The sequence below is a fragment of the Silurus meridionalis genome, chromosome 13 (assembly GCF_014805685.1).
Source record: "Silurus meridionalis isolate SWU-2019-XX chromosome 13, ASM1480568v1, whole genome shotgun sequence".
NCBI lineage: Eukaryota > Metazoa > Chordata > Actinopteri > Siluriformes > Siluridae > Silurus > Silurus meridionalis.
The window spans coordinates 14,029,660-14,050,102 of record NC_060896.1 but is presented as its reverse complement, the minus strand read 5'-3'; the positions used below and the strand labels follow the sequence as shown (position 1 = coordinate 14,050,102).

The window sequence follows — 20,443 nt, the reverse complement described above, 5'->3', positions numbered from 1 at the left end:
AGTTAAACATATTCTTCCATTATGTTCAAAATAGCCTCATATTTTTAATCACTGTACATTTGTATAATTAATAAAATCATAACATTTTACATAATCCGAGAATTAGAAAACCCAGCACACAGACACAAAACCTCAGTTATTAATTAAATGCCATTTATTAGTACAGAACATAAAAAAAGATCATGCATGAAAGAATTTATGGTATAAATTATATCTTTGTGGATAGTATAAAGTATGTCTGGGTAAGAAAATGCTCTTCACAATGTTTCGTCATTCTGTCTTCAATGTTTCACCATTCTCTATTTTGTATATTGCTCAGTCCTCCTGCAAAATGGATACAGCCAAATGTGACACAAAATGTAAACACAAACTTATTTATATCAGGCAAATTTTGAATTTACAGTAAGTTATGGCAGCACATTCTATATATTTGCATCTAAAACACTAAAGAAACAACATTATTGGGACAAATATTAAATTTAGCATGACAGTACAACATGATTTTCAATTATGCTTAGTGCTAATTATGCTTAGTGCTATTTTTCTACACACACACACACACACACACATATATATATATATATATATATATATATATATATATATATATATATATATATATATATATATATATATATATATATATATATATATATATTAGGAGTGTAACGGTACACAAAATCCAGGGTTCAGTATGTACCTCAGTTTTTAAGTCACGGTTTGGTACGATTTTGGTACGGTTATGGAGAAGAAATGCAAAACATAAAAATGCTTGTGTTTTTTTTTATTAATGAAATCTATTATTTGTAACATTTTGAACATCAACAGTTTACATTTTTTAAACAATTTGAAATAAAATGCCTGCTTGGTTAACTAATATATAAAATAATATTTTATAAAAAATCAAATAGAATAAATCAAATTATGCAATAGGCTTTTTTATTATATTAATTCAATTGAGTAATCAATAAAAATACAACAAATGTAATAGATTAAATACAATTAAATAAATGAAAACATTTAAGTAGTTTACATTTTTTAGACCCCATTTCTGAAAAACAGATGTTTGTGTGTGTGTGTGCAAAACAAATCTTATTTCGGGTATGGAGTGAGTAGCCACAGTAACACTGCGCTAACTATTTTCTTTTTTTATAACCCTTGCACTGTTGTGTATGTTTTCAAGTTTAATAATAATAATTTAAAAAAGCAGAGACTAAACAAACTTGCGGTCCTCCATTTAATACGTTTCTGAGGGAAGTCAGATTGTAACTTTGTTCCGCATGTAAAAAGGATTGCATTCAGTACACATCTGTACCGAAAAAAATCGTGTACCGTTACACCCCTAATTATAGATATCTTTAGTTAATTATACAATTCTACTGGTAAACACAGCCGGAAATATGGCCGGCTACATAAGGCATCACCGGGATTGATAGTCTGAGTAGTCACTATCTTACCCACTCGTCCTCCTCAGCCCCTTCACCAAGTGTGGCTGGCTTTGCTTTACATTGTGCATCTCCTTTGTTTGCCATTATTTTGTCTGTCCATGATCCCCCAGCTGCTTCATCTCCTGCAAAATTGCACTTTGTCACTGTGCCGGCATCCAACTTTGCAAAAGAGACTTGAAACACACAAAAAGAAATAATGCATTGATAGGTTTATATGCATCCAAATCTAGCTATATATCCCAACAGCTACTGTAACAAACTGCCATGGTAAAACTCACAGATAAAGGGACCATCTCCTTTAGTCTTCAAGCGGATATCCTGTCCTATCTCCAGTTCTGTCTTCTCCAGTTCAGTCTCCAAAATCCAGAATGCAAAGGCCTGGCTGGGACAATGCTTTTGTGTAATACTAAGTAATTCTTTTTTGTTCACTATGCCCTTCAAATGCTCCTCAGTAAGACGATCTGATTCACCTTTAGCCTCCAGTTCTGTGTAATAAATGCATGATCATACACAAAATCAAGTGTTCAAATGTATATCGGCCTGATAAGAACTGAATAATTTTCTTGGTATGAAGAGCTGCTCTTAATGTGGAACCAAGTCACTTCTGCAGACACATCTGGAACTAATGGGATTTCCTTTTAGAAAAAATAGGATGGAATGTTGGAATCTCTTTTAGACAATTTACAAATAAAATCTTTTGCATTCCAGTATCTGTTTATAATAAATCTAAACGTGAGGTTATATGTCTGCCTTAAAGTGTTGGCCAACTGAAAACTGAGAATCATATAGACTGCTAAGAAAATGCTATATATTCACCAGCTATTTTAATAGGAAAATTTTCTAATCAACCAATCACTTGACAGCAGCTTAATACATAAAACCATGAGCTTTAATTAATATTCACTTCAAACAACACAATGGGGGAAAATAGAATCCCAGTAGCTTTGTACTTGTCACAGCTGTTGGAGCCAGATGGGCTGGTTTGAGTATTTCCAAAACTGCTGGTCTCCTGTGATTTTCAGCCACAACAGGCTACACTGAATGGCATAATAAACAAAAAACATCCACTGTCTGGCACAAACAACCATGCCACAGTCACACTCTCAGAGGTCCCAGTCTTCTATTCTCGTGTTTAGTGTTAACATTACCTGACATGCTTAACCCAGCCATTATAGTTGCATAAGACTCTCTTAAGTGCACTCTTAGTGCCAGTCTCAAGCCCAGATAAATAGGGAGGGTTGTGTTAGGAAGGGCATCCAGCGTAAAACATGTGCCAAATCAAATGTGCGGATCACGAAAGAGAATTTCATACCGGATCAGTCGAAGCCCGGGTTACCAACAACTGCCACAGGTATTGTTAGCCAACAGGGTACCAGTGGAAATTGGGCTACTGTTAGCCGAAAAAAGAAAAGGAGAGGAGGAAGACGTCTACAGAGACAGCAGGGAAAGGAGAAGTGGAGAAGAGTGGAGGTTTGGGTTGGTACTTTAAATGTTGGTACTATGACTGGTAAAGGAGAGAGATAGCTGATATAATGGAAAGGAGAAAGGTAGATATGTTGTGTGTTCAGGAGACCAAGTGGAAAGGGAGTAAGGCCAGGAACATTGGAGGTGGGTTTAAACTGTTCTATCATGGTGTGAATGGAAAGAGAAATGGTGTAGGGGTGATTCTGAAGGAAGAGATTAGTAAGAGTGTAGTGGAGGTGAAGAGAGTTTCTGATGTGATGAATGTGAAGCTGGAAGTTAAAGGGGTGATGATAAATGTTATCAGAAAGCATCAGCTGGTGGGCTGTAGGATAGCTTTGGAGGTAAAGAAGAGAAGGAGAGTGAAGACTGAAAAAAGAAGACTGAAAAAAGATGGTGGTGGAGACTGAAGGAGGAAAACTGTAGTATGAGGTTCAGGGAAGAGGTCAGACATGTGCTTAGTGGTGGTGAAGAGGTGCTGGATGATTGGGCAACTACTGCAGAAGTGATCAGGGGGACAGCTAGGAAGGTACTTGGTGTGACATCTGGAAAAAGAATAGAAGACAAAGAGACGTGGTGGTGGAACGAGGAAGTGCAGGAAAGCATAAGGAGAAAGAGGTTGGCAAAACAGAATTGGGATTGACAGTGATGAGAAAAGTAGGCAGGAGTACAAGGAGATGCGGCAGCAGGTAAAGAGGGATGTGGCAAAAGCGAAGGAAAATGCATATGAGGAACTGTATACGAAATTGGACACTAAGGAAGGAGAAAAGGATTTGGACTGATTGGCCAGGCAGAGGGACCGAGCTGATGTGCTGCAAGTTAGAACAATAAAGGATGCAGATGGAAATGTGTTGACTAGTGAGGAGAGTGTGTTGAGAAGATGGAGGGAGGATTTTGAGCAGCTGATGAATGAGGAAAATGAGAGAGAGAGAAGGTTGGGTGATATGGAGATGGTGAAGCAGAAAGTGGCTAGGATTTGTAAGGTATTAGCTATTAAGAGGGTGAAGAGTGGAAAGTAGGTAGGACCAGATGACATACCAGCAGACGCATGGAGATATTTAGGTGAGATGGCAGAGGAGTTTTTACCCAGATTGTTTAACAAGATTGTGAAAGGTGAGAGGATGCCACAAGATTGGAGAAGGAGTTTGCTGGTAACGATCTTTAAAAATAAGGGAGATGTGCAGACCTGCAGTAACTTCCCTGGAATAAAGTTGCTCAGTCACACCATGAAGTTATGGGAAAGAGTAGTGGAAGCCAAAAAGAAGCCGAAAGAAGAAGAAGACCTGACATGCTTAAAATGTATTTGCATACACTTTGCTGCTGCCACATGATTAGCTGATTTGGATAATTGCCTGAATGTAGAGGTGTTCTCATTACACTTGGAAAAGGGTATACTGCATTCATTCATGCATCTGCTGTAAACACTGTCCTCTGGTCACTATAACAGTGGCTCTGGAGCCGGTTCCAGTAACACTGGCCGCAAGGTGGAAGAATTTGTTTATTGCCTGGCAATATGCATTTACAAAATCACACACTTATTCACACCTATGGACAAGTTAGCATAGTTAATCTGCCTCCTTGCATGTTATTGGTTGCATGTTATTGTGGTAGCAGTGTTTTTTTTTATTATTTAATATATCAGTAACTTGGCTGTTTATTTGTTAGTATTACATACTAATCTATCATATATTAAGTACAAAGGTTAGGCAGTTACAGGGATTTCACAGTAATCATCAGCTGCAATATAAGTACTTACTGTAAGATGACATAAGATAGCCTGTGTTGACTTTCCTGGTGTCACTGAAGTTGGGCTCTATCTCATTGCCCTTGGAGTCATATTGTCTGCAGTGGATTCGACTTGGCTTGACGTACAAAATGTTATATCGCACCTACAAGGCAATCAAGCAGTGTTTGCACTAGAACACATTGCAATAATAAAATAACAAACATTTTGTGGACCCTGTATATTTTATACCCGGCAACAAAAAGTACTTAAAACGAACAAGACTGTGATGTAAAAGTCTTTTTTTTAAGGCCCATACTTCATTTTTCCAATAGGCTCTGGCTCTTCCAATCCTGTCCCTGCCACTGATGACCAAACTCCTATGTCTACACTGTACATTTAAAATACGACAAAGGGTGGTGATGGGGAAAAAAAAAGTAAGTCTGACGTCACTACGTTTTATAGCAGGCCTTATGTCCATTTTGAAAAAGTAAATGAATTGACGTTTTTATTAAAGGTCCCCAACATGTCAAAGACGTGACGTCACAGTCTGCTCCGCGTCTGAGTTACCTTTTTATTGGTGTTGTCGATCAGAGCATGGCGAGACACATCAACAAATGTCCCCTCTAAAATAACTCCAGGGCCACTGAAACGAACATCAGTCAAACTTATACTCGCGTTGTTTTTGTGCTGAGCAAGTGATTCAGTCTGCTTGCTCTCCAAAACATGTGCCAAACGAACACTTCCTTACCTCTGATAGACAGATGGCTCCCATAAAGTAGACAGTTTCTCGTTATGAACAGGTTTATTCTGTAACGCTGCGTTGTCATATATTCGACTCATTTTGCAGGATTAGCGTAAAGGTTTTAAAATAATAAAATTGACCAAACAAGAAAAAAAATCCTTATTGTCCCTTCCTTGTTTTACGTCATCAGGAAGCGACAACGTTCAGGAAGAGGCGAGGAGGTGTATTTGGATTACGGAACGTCTAAGCATGTCTGTGTACAGTCACTGGTTTGAATCCTTACAAAATTATATAATATAGTTTTAGGTTAAAATTAAAACATAGCAGAGAGACTTGCCAGCGATTACTAATTTTCTTAATGATGAATGAAAACGCGTGCGTTTTGTAGTTTATAGTTATCACCTCATAGCAGCTATAAACCATCGAGAAACAGGAAATCACAAACGTCCCTGCCATAAAGAAAAAACACAGACTATTACAGTGGGATCATATTTGAGTCTTTCTCTTTAAAGGTATATAATAGAAGCGTTGTTAGAACAAACGCTTTAATATAACCCTGTGATTTGCCCTGCAGCTTGCACGAGTGCCACAGTAATACTGTTATGAAAGGAATAAAAGGGGTGATGGTGATTAAAAATAATAATTTGCCATAAATGTGATATGGCAAAGTGCAAAACAGGGGTCTTGACCAACTATTTTATACTATGTATGATTACACTTAATGCAGCTTGTCATGTTCCTGAGAAAACTGAAAGGCAAAGTAAACCGAAAACTCAAATTCTTCTGCCTCTTCATGTAATCCCAGACAGACTCAATGGTCAGAGCTCCATGGTGGCCAAAACTATTTCTTGCTAGGAGTCCTTGTTCTTCTCTACTTTGAATAAAGTTCTTAATTACATTAGCCTTCATTCCAACCTCCACCATGCTTCACTGTTGCCTGCAGACACGCTCGATTTTGATACAGCCAAATATTTCAGATTTTGACTTATCAGTCAAGAGCACCTGCTATTTTTCTGCACCTCAGTTCCTATGTTTTGATGCATAGTTGAGTCGCTTAGACTTGTTTCTACGTCAGGAGGTATGGCTTTCTGGCCTTAATTCTTCCATAAATACTGGCCAGATTTCTTAAGACAATAGGGTGTACCTGGGTCCCTCTGGTTTCTGCCATTTATTTGCTGATAGCACTGTTGGATATCTTCTGATGTCAAAGTGAAGTAAGCAGGGTGTACCTTTCATCTGCTACAATATATAGACTAGGAAACTCTCTACCTCATCCTCACATTAGCATCTGAGCTGTTCCTCGCCCAGCTTTAAGCCTCTAAGCCACCAGTTTCTGTTAAAGTGAATGACTGTGTCCAACCTACATATGATATTGATCTGCTTCATGTGGAGTTTGGACACTGGACCTCCTTGAGTGTGTAAAGGCTCTGGCATGGAGAAGCTGGTGTTGGATCTGTGATGATCGCAAATGTTGAGCTGTTTTATGAGTTGCTCACTAGCTCCTAGTTCTAAATTCACAAATGACTGTATAAAACTGTAGGAAGGACATTACTTATAATCTTACATTCCAGTGCTCATGTTAGTTCTCACTCTCCAGTGTTCTGTATTGTTTAAAGACTATAATCACACTCTTGATATCACCCAAATGAGGATGGGTTCCTCTTTTGAGTCTGGTTTCTCTCAAGATTTCTTCCTCATAACATCTAAGGGAGTTTTTCCTTGACACAGTCACCATGGCTGATCATCAGGGATAAATATACAACGTTTACCTTAACTGTAGCTTTAAAAGCAGCTTTGAGACAATGTCTGTTGTGAAAAGCGCTATAGAAATAAACTTGACTTGACTTAGGTATATTTAGTTAATCATATGCCTAACGCTGATCCTACAAAATCCCTGATTTTGTGCAAGTGCACAAAGTGTATTCACACCAAATATTGATTTGATTTGGATTCTTTTCTGTTCATTTCCATTTTTAATTAATAAAAATAAACTATTACTATTACTTTTAAAAGCATTCTCGGTATATGTGAGGAGTTAGATATTTTAGTTTCCAATTACCAGATATAGAATTAAGCAGCACTTTGTTATAGGACATTAATGTTTAAATGCATTATAAGTGTAGATCAGTTCATTTTGTTAATGCCCATTTTAATTTCATGTCTTTTAGTTTGTCATCAATGTTCTATTTCCACCAGAGCTGGGCCACATTTTTCTATTTTAAGCAAGAGTAAATTATAGTATTATGCAATTCGCAAGCAAAGTACACAAAACATTTTCAGCATGTTTGATATTCTCAAATGGCAAGAATAAGAAAAAGAATGCAATACAAAGCCAACAAAATGGATTTGCTGCCTTTCAATAAAAGTGACAGAATTAATTATTTGTCTAAATCATACTAATAAGTTATTTTATACCATTAGTGCAGTTGATTTTTTTTTTTTTTATCTGTGTGGTCAGAAATTGTTCTGTCACAAGGCAAATCACACTTTTATATTTATGTGCTCGTTCTAAAAGGCTGTTTGTTCTAATACAGCTCATTCACAGGAACTTGCAAGGTGAACATCAATACTTTAAATCTTTTTCAGGGAAACTCGACTCAGCACTTTTTGCATTTTCTGATCTCTCAATTACATTAAAAGCTAGGTTTTTTTTGTCTCATTTCAAGGCAGAAATTTCAAAAGAGGAAGAAGAAAAAACACTGTGGATTATCTATCTATAACACCTCATCTTGTCATGTATTGTTACTTAAATAACAGTGTGAAGTAGGCTTGAGTGTAAGAATAATTGCTTGGCACCACAGAGTTTATTGACAAATAATAAGATAGCTGATATGTTTAACCTCACCACAGTTTTTTCAGGCAGCAAAAGTGGACATTGTTTATAGACAGGTCACTGTTGAGTTTTTATTTTTGGCAAAAAACTTTGTGTAAAATGCAAACAGTAAACAAGAATGGCAAAACTGCCCAGGATTAATAAAACAAGTGACCACGGCCAAGTCGCACTCCCTCCAGTCACTAAGAAGTGCAAAAGGCTGGTTCTACAGCACAATAAATCTAGTCTCCCACCCTGTTTTGACCCTCATCAGTTTGCCTACAAAGCAAAAATGATCAACAGAAGATGACATTGCTCTTTACACTGCACTAAGTCACCTTGAACGTCAGGGGAACTATGTGAGGATGCTTTTACTAGACTTCAGCTCTGCCTTTAATACTTAATAATCTTGGGTATTCCCTACCCATGTGCCACTGGATTAAGGACTTTCTAACAGATCGCCAACAGTCTGTTAGACCAGGCCACTACCTGTCCTCCACACTTAAGATCAGCACTGGCACCCCACAAGGGTGTGCGCTGAGTCCTATCATTTTTGCCCCTTACATTCAGGACTGTGCATCAACACAACCCAACATCAAGTTTGCCGATGACACAAATGTGATTGTTTTCACTGTTTCAAAAACAAGAACTTTATCATAGACTTTTGTAAGCATAGCACTGTTCCTGATCCGATTTACATCAATGGGGACTGTGTGGAAAAGGTCACCACTTTCAGGTTCTTGGGTACAAACATTGCTGATGATCTCACATGGACAACAAACACTACAAACAACAAAAACCACAAAAGCGAATCTACTTCCTGAGGATTCTCAAGAAAAACAACTTATAAGAGGATCTGCTGTTGTTTTAATATCGCTGCTGTATTGAGTGTTCTGACATACTGAATAATTGTATGGTAGACCAGTTGCTTTGCAGCAGAAATGAACAAACCCTTCAGAGGATTATCAACACCTTCCAAAAAATCATTGGCTGCTTATTACCCTTCCTGGAAGAACCATTCAGCTCTCGCTGCTACAACAGAGCAAACAACATCCTGAAAGTCCCAACCCACTCTGGACACCATTTGTTTGACCTTTTACCCTCTGGTAGATGCTTCACACACAAACAGATTCAGGAACAGTTTTTACCCTGGAGCCATTAGAGAACTGAACACCAAAAAACACAACCTGTAAATGCTTAGACTATTTGCAGCACACATCACAGACTTCGAACTTGTTTTTATTTCTTTTCAACCACAAACTGTATAAAGACTTCGAATGTTCAATACCTTAATATTTTAATGGATCACATGTTTACATTTTTAAAACTTTTTTATTTTTATGTACCATAAGGATTAAAAGTTCATTTCTTTGTACCCTGTGCAATGAAATAAAAAATAGATCTATCTACCAAGCAGTAGTGAACCAAGAAAAGGTTGAAAACTTACCATATTTATCTTTAAAATGAACACTGAGACATGGTCAAAGCTCCATTTATGCGGTTTGAATGTTAAACATTTAGTAATGGAGACCCAAGTATTAACCAAACCTCAAATACTATGAGGATTTATTCAAACCTGTAGTTTGTAAACCACTGCAATTTCCATTCGATCCAAAAAGTTTGGTTAACATTTTTATTACATTATTATACATTTATTACAGTATTTATTACATTTATTACAAAAGAAATGCAGATTATTTATCCCAAATTATAATACAATTATATTAAATACTTATACATTTTGACAGCAAGTAAGAAAAACAACATGTGCTTTTTGTAAATGTGCAATATGATTTATTGTTTTAAACACTCGGATTATAATTATTAGTACCAGTTTTAAATTTACTTCACCAGTGATATTATGTACATCCTGAACACTTGGAAGCAGGCTGTGTGGGTTGAAAGATTCATTTGTATTTCTCGAAAGGAAAAGAGTTCCAGATGTAGAAAAGGGTGCATTAAAAATGACAGCCAAACTAGAAAATATATATTCTTTTGTCATTGTTATAACCTTCAGTTAAATGTGTTTTCTGAAATAATCTTTTTATAAGAGATGAAATGCTACATAACGCTCTAGCTGACAGTTCACTAATATGGTTATAGATTAGTTTAAATTTGAATGTTTAATGTTTTGTAATGATATGCGCATGTCAATGATCAATGAACTACCATTACTGCTGTTAAATCCAGATGTAACTTCGTTTGAATTTTTCTCTCTCTTTTTTTTTCCTTACTGGTGGCCCATAAGGAAGGTGGAAACATAAAACAGTAAAAGAGGATTTACTAAGAAGCTGTCAATAGTTGATCTTGATTAGAACAGTCCCAAATGGTTTTAACTAAAACTTTATCATTATTTATAGTTTTTATTTATTGTACTTGATTCACATGATGGTGGATAAACACAGCAGCACTATGAACTTTCAGTAAGCAATGATAAACTCATTTAAAAGTGGATTATATAACCTTACCTTCACTTTATTGTCTGTGAGCTGCTTGTCAACTTGGGTGGTGTGTGGATTTTCATCTGAAATTCATGTACACACGATTTATACATTATTGCTAAGGTCACACACAATATGATAACATCAAAACTATGTTTGTCACCTAAAACAGTAAATTAAAAAATGTAGTATTATTGATATGCTGGTGTTTTCTGTAAGAGGATGTTAAATAAACATTGATAAAGGTTACTCCATTACTATCTATTACTCTCTGTTCATCACTGTTTATAGCTACTATAATGTGATTTATTGTAATACCTAACTATGTTGCAAAAAATTCAATAGTTAATAAATGTAACTAGAAAAAAAAATGCTGTTCATTAATATAGAAAATGGTAATCACTGATAATAAGGAATTAAACACTTTTGGAGTCTTTGTTTAGATTCACTTTCTTACTGAAAATATTTAACTAAGTAATCACCCCACCACTAGAGCATGCTCACCATGTCTTGGCCCATGCTGGACTCGGACTCTCAGCCACACATTGCGCCGCTGACTCCAATTCCCAGGAGCCTCCACCTCATAAAGGCGATCTCTTTGTTCCTGGTGAATCTCTAGGTACTTCTTGCAAACTGCACACAAAGATTATGACAACATGCATAATAAAGGTTCCACAAATTTACGAAATTGGAAGATTTGTGGACCCCTGACCATAAGATGTGTATCATGATGCATTCTAAACATCAAATTCCACTCCCTATTTCTTGTTATAATAACCTCCACTCTTCCGGGAAGATGTTCCACTAGATTTTGGAGTGTGCTTGTGGAGACTTGTGCTCATTTATCCAAAGGAGTGCTAGTAAAGTCAGTCACTGATGTTCAGCTAAGGATTCCTGGGACACATTCAGTGTTACAAATCATCCAAAAAAGCTCTATATCAGGCCATTCAATATCTTTTACTCCAAACGATGTAAACCATATCTTCATGGAGCTTTCTTTGTGCAGGGGCATTGTCATGCTGGTGTGATGTGATTGGAAAATGTAATATTACCACATCCGAATACATTTTATACAGTTCTTTGACTCCAACTTTGTGGAACAGCCTGAGGAAGAATCACACATTTGGAAAATTCAAATGAATCAAAGAGTTCTCTCCAGGGATCGAACGCTTAGATTGATACCATGTGTTTCTATTGATTGTAGTTGTGTAAAGTGTTCTGGCACTACACAGGGGGTGACGCTTCCCAATTGACAAAAAAAATTCGGAAATGCAGAATTGTTTTTTCCGAATTAGATATTTTTTTATGTAGCAGAAACTGGCTTCCATATGAATATTCTCTTCGGGCCATCGCTGTTTCCAGTGGGATTAATGTATTCAGTACTGTATATATTCAGTATGTATTCTGTTGAGAGAGTTTACCGGGTGGTGCAACAGTAATAACGGTACATGGGGAAACACAATGCTCCATGTATAGTGAAATGGACTAAATCAAGCATCGAGGGAATCTTTTTAAAATCTTTTTTATCCTTTTTTGTATTCGTTTTAGCCCCTATATGTATAATGTATATGTGTTTGTGTAAGTGTGTTGATAACAAACCACACTTGTTTTATAAATGATAAAGAAGGCCAATAATTCTGAATTATTAGCCTCACCATCAAAGCAAATCATACATTTTTACAAGCACACATTGTCAGGATAACTTTCCTCTGGCCTTGGCAATAGTCTACTTCACTGAACCACAGCTATTATCTCCAAATCAAAAACAGTTGGACAAGAAAATAATAACAGGAGTAGCCAGCCGGCCAAAATTTCTCTAAGGAAGCATTGACAACTCATCCAAGAAATCACAAATGCTTCCAGAACAACATCAAAAGAACCACAGGCTTCTCTTTTTTCAGCTTAGGTCAGCGTTCATGTCTCCACAATAAGAATGAGACTTTATATATGATTCATGGGAGAGTAACAAGGCAGAAACCACTTCAAACTAAGTGAAACAGTCTGCACACATCGGCACACCCGCAAATTGCATTGAACATGGCATTTTTTTTTTTACCTTTATCTTATCTTACCTGCATACATACTGGGAGATATGGGATAGCTAATGCCCAGCACCCTCTGTGTGGGCATGGACATGCAAAATCCTGCAGCATCTGCATAGCTAGGCCTTTCCTCCTCCAACGGCTGCGCACAAACACAGTGTCCAGCACAGAAAGAAGGTAACTCTGACCGGTGCAGCCATCGCACAGGCTCCCTTGAAGAACGAGAAAAAACAAATATTAAAATACACAATGGTCCTGTTCAACTCAACTATGGAGGAACAACAAATTGTATTGCAAGAGATGTTTTTTATTTATTTGTAACAGCATGGCTCTCAGTTTAGTTCTAGCTGTAACATAAATCAAAGATTTATATCATCTGCTTATTCTAATATGTTACAATAGTAACAAAGATTTGTATGCCAGATAATTGACATGATTTACGGCTAATAATAATCTTATTTTTCACTTATTTAAAATAATAATAATAATAATAATACACCATAGCTCACATTAATGTGAACTGAAATGTAGGATCAGGTTTGTGTGCATATATATATATATATATATATATATATATATATATATATATATATATATATATATATATATATATATATATATATAAAATATACATTTAGTGTCAAACCTTTCTTTTTAACAGTGTAAAAGCCAACTGCTTCTCCATCCTGCCAGAAGACTTTGCCATACTCTGACACAGGATGAGCTGAGAAGTACATAAGTTCGTGTGGAGACCTTTCCAATACACCAAACACAACTTGATTTAGCAGGTAAAGGATAACTCTCTCAATCACTGACTCCACCTATAATGATAAAGGTAATAATTTTGATAAAATGGCTGGTATCAATATTTTTATTACTATGAGTCATACTGTAAAGAAATCTAACTTATACACAGGGGCAGATTCTCCTTTTGCCTACATCAGAAAAAAATATTTATAATTTAGCTAAATCTTTTTTAATCATGTGATCAACTTACAATCACAAGTCCATTTCTGGATTTGTCTGATGTCTTCAAAACATCACTGATGGGCCACCATCTTTGATGCATGTATACAGCAACCACTGAAACAGCAATTTACATTACTTTAGAAAAATATTTTTTTTTAAATAACTGACTTGAATAAAAAGTCATAAAGCTGTGAACCTTGGGTTTCCTCTCCTGGTAAATGGAGGGCAAGAAGTGAATGAGGTGGATCATCTTCATCAAACAGTCTGAGATGGCCTATATTGTCATGAGATATTTTTACCTGTAACCAACGATCTTACAATTTATCAATGTTCTTTAACAGTATAGTAGGTTATTGTTATCTCTACTGCTGCGTAGTCATGAACACCGACCTCTGCACCACTGGGAAGGTGGAATGACTTCGTGCCTGACTCAAGACTTGACAGGAATTCATGGTCAAGACGCAATGCGTCATAATCCTGACAAGGCAGATCCACCGGGTAGGAATTCCCTGGGGCAATTAATTTAATGCAAAATATGTTAGAACAATATGATGGTATACATTGTCAATAATTTTCAATTAATTTTCAATCATTAATAATATTTTTTTAAATAAGACTTTGAGCAACTCATGAAATATTTTCCATAAAATAAAAACAGACTAGCCTTTTTTTTCCTTACACTTTTCTTCTTATTTTTAAAATTCCATTTCCCACCTATTAGCTGGTACTCCCTATCGGGTCAGGAATTTAGCAAGAATTAAACAAATCGAAAAAGTAACTTGTTATGGGATGATTTTCCTTTGGTTTCTTGCAAGTAAACCTTTAGATAACATTTTTATAAAACAAAGAGTAAATGCTTAATTCACTGCTGCAAACTTCAAATGCTTAAATTTTAAGTTTGTGCTGATTTTTTAGATTTTAATGGTCATTGTTTTACCACTGCATGCAGGAGTGAATGTCCCTGTTTCTAAATCCCTCTAAAAAGAGTAGAAGCAAAAGTAAATGAGCAACTATGAACACACAAGTTGTCAAGACTGCTTTGTATAGGCCATCTTTCTGTCTATAGTGTTTGTAAGATAAACATTTTTTCCCATGGTTTTATAGATTAATATTGATAGATATTATTTTATCATTTGCATTATTTGTTATCTATTATTTATTTGCACAACAAATAAGAAAGGAAAATGGTCTTTTATTTCTTTTATAAAATAAGTGACCGCCTCCATGCAATGATTTGTTTGAGGGGTTTTGGGAGGATGGAGACCTCCTGTATGTGAAGCATGTACATTTTTTTTCTCATTTTAAAACAGGTTGTATGCTCCAAGTTGGTATAATAGTAGTAATAATAATAGTAATAGAACTGCAGAAAGGCGGCGCTAAAACAACCGCGTAGTGTAGTCAGCGTCATGACGTCACTACGTCCCTAGGTACAAATAAAAATATCTGAAGTTAAAAAAAAAAAATTAAATCAAATATATGTTTCGGTAGTTAAATTAACTAAATAAACTCTATTACAGGACTGACCCTTTTATTTCCAAACTGTTTGTTTTAGAAGTTTGGTGGATAAAGTCCATGTTTTGCGTGGCCCAAAGCTTCAGACTGTGCGCACAAACTACTTCTCCTATTTTAATTGCGCATAGATGACTGTTTGCAATAAAAAAATTTTTTATTATTATATAATCAGTTTAACGTTGGATCCAGTCCAAGCCAGTGGTTTATTCTTACCTTGATTTCCGACAGACAACTTAGAGTTGGATTCCATTTTGTAGGAGCAATAACCTTTAAAATCAGTACACTTGAGAAACAGCGCCCCCTGCTGCATCATAGAAGGACAGCGATTCATCCATTTTACAAACTGTATGTTAACGTGGTATGACTACAATTTAAACAATATATTACACTTTTAATAAATAAGTGATCATAATTTGAGTACACAAGAGGTCTGACCCATCACCAGTACATCAGGTTATCATTAGTGCCCTACTGTGCCAGTAATAATGTATGAGTTACCTGATTTATTAGTGAGGAATTATTGATTATTGTCTATGTAATCTGGCATTGTCAACTTTTATACTTATATCAATACATATATATATATATATATATATATATATATATATATATATATATATATATATATATATATATATATATACTTATATATAACACAACTGAAGCCACCCTAAGTGATTACAGCTGTACATCACTTAACCATGCAAAGCCACATGTCCTATTTATCATGTTCATGACTCTTTCTGCTTGATAAGACCATTTAAATTAGATTATCTTGTATTTAAACAGTTAAAATGAGCTGCTTTGAGTACAATTCCCTTATACTGACCACTGGATGTTCTTGCTGTGCATCAGGTGCAACAGCTGCTTAAAAAAACAGATGCATGAGTGCTGCCAGCTTTGCTTTAGAGGTTGCAGAAGCAGAAGGTCCGCTTGTCAGCGCTCAGACCATGTGCAGCACACTGCAAGAAGTCGGTTTGCATTGCCGTTGTCCCAGAAGAAAACCTTTTTTGAAGCTGGCTCACAAGAAAGCCTGCATACAGTTTGCTGAAGAAAACCTAAAACCTGGAAAATAGTGGAACCATGTCCTGTTGTCTGATGAAACTAAGATAAACTTGTTGGTTCAGTTAGTGTCCAGCATGTGTGGTGACACCCTGGTGAGGAGTACCACGAAAATGTTGTCTTGCTTACAGTCAAGCATGGTGGTGGTAGCATCATGGTCTGGGGCTTCATAAGTACTGCTGGTACTCGGGAGCTGCAGTTTATTGAGGAAAACATGGATTCCAACATGTACTGTGACATTCTTAAGAACATGATGTCCTGGGCCGAACGGCCAACTGGGCCGCATGACACTTTTCCAACATAATAAGGACTCCAAACACACCGTCAATATGGCAACGTATGTAGCCAAGTATGTCGCCAGACCTGTACCCTATTGAGCACCTGTGGGGCATCCTCAAGCAGAAGGTGGAGAAGCACCATAAGTGGAAGAGGATCCCAGCAACAACCTAGTGAATCCCATTCCCAGTATGATTAAGGCAGTGCTAGATTTAGAATATTGACAGTTTAGACACAGTTTTGACATATTGACTTAGAGTGTCTTTTGTTGTCAGTTATTTAGACAGTAATGGCTGTATGTTGAGTTATTTTCAGAGGACAGTAAATCTGTACTGCTAAACAAGCTGCACATTTACTACTCTAAAATATATCCAAGTTTCAAGTTTCATTTCTAGAGTATTGTCCCTTGAGATGATATACTAAACTTTTTTGGTGTGACCATCCTTTCACCTGCTGCCATTTATTTCACCCCGGTTCTTATATTTTTGTGCATAATTAAGTCACTTAGCCTTTTTTCCATGTGAAAGGTATGGCTATTTGTTTGCAATTCTTCCATTCTGGCCAGATTTTGTGTGAATAGGTGTGCCTGGGCACTGATGGACATCTTCCAATGTTGAAGGTACGTAAACATGATGTGTCTTTTACCTACTGTTTCCTTGGCTGACCACTGTGTCTATAGCCCTTCTTTGTATTTTTTTTAAATAGCTTGAAACAACACATATTGAAATCCCAGTCTGATTTGGAAATCTATGCTTGAAAGACACATTGCTGATGCAGTATAACTACCTTGGGTCTTCCTGTTGTGCTCAATCTTGCCATGGTGTATGGCATATAACATAGTATTGTCTTCCTCAACCTCACCTTAGTAGCAGAGTGTTTCTGTTTTAATTAATGTTCCAACCTACATTAATTACCCGAAATTGATTATCATTTGCACCTGCTTGGTGTAATTGGTCAATCATACACCTGATGCTGATCCTACAAAATCCCTGACTTTGTGCATAGTGTGCAAAAGTAAGAATTAAAAGCCAGAGGATGTTCACACAAAATATTATATACATTTAAATTTTGTAATGTGATAAAAAAATACATTTTTAACACTTTTATTTTTAAAAGCATTCTCACATTACAGCATTTTTTGAACCACTTCCTGGTTAGCGGCTAACACCAGATCTATGGATCCTTTAGCGTTTTCATGCATGCGCAAAACAAATCTTATTTCCAGTGACACTGCGCTCATTTAATTTTGGTACCCCTGGTATTGTTGTGTATATTTTCAAGTATATATAATACACGTGTGTACACCAAAGCGTGCCCTGTACCTGAAAAAAATATATATTTCTTGTTCTGCTCCAATTGTGTCTTTCAACTGAGGATCAAGCTACAATGCTTTAATAAACAATTACTCTATATTAAATAAATATATATATATTTAATATAGATAGAGTAATTATATATATATATATATATATATATATATATATATATATATATATATATATATATATATTCATTCTTTAATATCTTATTACCCCACTGTTTTCTACTCTATTGTACAATATACAGTTCACTGTTATAATGTAAACAAGGCAAAAAAAAGTACAAAATAGAAAGAAATTAAATTCATTGTTGCATTGTTTAATTTTTTTAAGCTAACATAAAAGAAAAAAAATGAAGGAAGTTATTTCAAAGAACTTCCTATTCTATACCATGTACTGCTTTAATATAATATTCCCAGACAATTTATTGTAATTTAAGAGATTTATAAAGTTTAGTTTGAGTTAAAATGTAGTTTGTAGTTCTCCCACTAGATGGCCGCTATGTTGAGTTAATCACAAAGAGTCTGTGGATCTGCATAAATTACAGAAAGCATGTTGTGGGTTTAGGTATACGATCTAGATCACATTGCTTTGTTATCTGTCTCTGCTCTAACTCAATTTCTCTAAAAAAAATAATGAGCATCACTTCTATAGTTGAAGTGACTGTGTTAGAGTGGGAAAAAGAACATGTGCAGCCAGATTGTACTCAGGGAATAGGGGATTGGGAATTGTTTGCAATGCTGCAGAAATTAATTGAGACATGTCAAAATTTGATTTTGATATCATATTTTTTTCCTTATTGTATCATCAAAAGTACCATCAAAAGAACCTAATACACCAACCACTAAGATGGGAGGATAAAGACACTTGTATATAACTGTTTACTGTACAATTATGTATATTCTATTCCTGCTATGGTTTCTTTGGTGCTGTGGATAATAGCCACTGGTAGCTTACAGTAAAATTGGATGCACACTCTGAAATACTCTTCTTTCAGTTTCTTCAGTTTTGGGTTCTTTCATCTAATTACACATAAACCACCAACTTCCCACTGAGAAATTGTTCACATTTCTGGAATTCCTTTAACAGGGAAAGGCGAACGAAGCCTGCTGAATTTGTTTTTGTTCAGCTGTGGTTTTATGATCTTAAGGGCTCAACTGTCACCCATCTGTTTAGCAACTCAAGTGTTTTTTTGTTTTTTTTGCCATTGTTGCATTTGGAGCTATTGGAAGGAAGGTTATGGAAGGAAGCTTGTCTAATGTGTCTACTGTTAAAAAACACCTGCAGCAATGTTATCTGAAAGGTACTACAGCAACAACAGACCCCTGTTGCTCCTAGATGTGTTTCAGATGTGATCTGTATATTTTCTTAGTGTTGTTATTATTTGTGTGTAATGTACTTCATGCTCAGTGTTGTGAATGTCTTCCATTCTGTCACATTAAAAGACTGTCATAAAGTGAGTTAAAATTATAAGACAAAAATAAAAGGAAAATAAATTGATAGTCGATGAAGCTACCGTATAACAATTAAAATGAATAATAAAATGATCTGTCTTTAATTTTAATTTATACATTTCATACATATTATGACTTGTAGTAGAAGCTGATATATTTTGCCTTATATATATATTTAATATAGATAGAGTAATAGTTTATTATAGCATTGTGGCTTGATCCTCAGTTGAAAGACACAAATGGAGCAGAACAAGAAAGAGAATAATTATAGTGTCACATACCAATACAGCACACCACTGCCAGCTTGAATATGTCAGTTCTAATCATGTCCTCTTGCTTCAAACTTGCCTCTATTTTCAACCTTGTGATTTTCAGGAATTTATTTCTGGCATATAATATAAGACATTCACAAATTAAAGTGGAGAGCACCACCTGGGGAGTGTGTTTTTGTGGAAAGTAACTTGTTTTCCTCATAACTTCGATAATGAGGACCTGACTCTAATCCTTTATCTTTGTTTTTTTTAGCTGGAATGTTGTTGAAGTTACATGAAATTTAATGTAAATGCAGTTCATGATATCTGTAAAACACATGATATTTTAATACTAGACACTGTACATGGGTTTTGCTCTATTTTTAAACATTGTTTAAGAAAACATTGTTATTCAAAGTTTAATAATTGTAGACCTAAAAAGTTTAGTTTACTAAATTGTATATTAAAATTGATTAATTATGAATAGTATTAGATATTAATTGGGCGCATTAACATGTATTTAACTTAAGAAATATAATGGTCAGACTTTTTATTAGGCTTTTTTTTTATTTGTAAAAATCTCGTGGAAGCAATTTTTTATTAATCTAAAGGGGGCGCCAAAACAGTGAAGATGATGATGATGATGATAGTACAATGATGAGCATCAATATAGACAGATTTTCGGATGCATACTGAGTGCATACATTTATGAAAATCTTGGTCATGTGTTGCAGTCTTGAATTTGAACAGATCAGAAGGGGCTTATAATAAACATTTTTGGTAACTGCCCTATTTGCACCATTTGATGAGAGACAAGAATCACTGTACTGTACTGTGGTGTGCATATATATATATATATATATATATATATATATATATATATATATATATATATATATATATATATATATATATAAAACAAAAATTT

At 35.4% G+C, this 20,443-nt stretch overlaps 2 protein-coding genes across 2 annotated transcripts; both read right to left on the bottom strand.

Annotated features, from left to right (window-relative positions):
- Positions 1-132: 132 nt before the first annotated feature.
- On the bottom strand, positions 133-5,578 carry arpin (actin related protein 2/3 complex inhibitor). Its single transcript, XM_046864518.1, has 6 exons — positions 5,384-5,578; positions 5,203-5,278; positions 4,666-4,798; positions 1,727-1,933; positions 1,458-1,621; positions 133-324 (listed from the first exon to the last, which is right to left on the bottom strand). Exons 1-6 carry the CDS (start codon positions 5,473-5,475, stop codon positions 316-318), a joined length of 681 nt encoding a protein of 226 aa, XP_046720474.1. The 5' UTR covers positions 5,476-5,578; the 3' UTR covers positions 133-315.
- A 4,230-nt stretch (positions 5,579-9,808) lies between these two features.
- On the bottom strand, positions 9,809-15,443 carry fam169b (family with sequence similarity 169 member B). The gene is given in 10 exon segments (XM_046863901.1): positions 9,809-10,422; positions 10,658-10,713; positions 11,135-11,263; positions 12,703-12,774; positions 12,777-12,884; positions 13,319-13,493; positions 13,670-13,755; positions 13,838-13,940; positions 14,032-14,150; positions 15,367-15,443. Coding segments are annotated over 10 exon segments (888 nt in total). The 5' UTR covers positions 15,404-15,443; the 3' UTR covers positions 9,809-10,419.
- Positions 15,444-20,443: the final 5,000 nt, after the last annotated feature.

Coding starts and splice junctions, on each gene's coding strand:
- arpin (XM_046864518.1), bottom strand. CDS start 5,475: ATGAGTCGAATATATGACAACGCAGCGTTACAGAATAAACCTGTTCAT. Junction 5,279..5,383: donor GAGCCATCTGTCTATCAGAG/GTAAGGAAGTGT, acceptor TGTTCGTTTCAG/TGGCCCTGGAGTTATTTTAG. Junction 1,622..1,726: donor AGGAGATGGTCCCTTTATCT/GTGAGTTTTACC, acceptor GTGTGTTTCAAG/TCTCTTTTGCAAAGTTGGAT.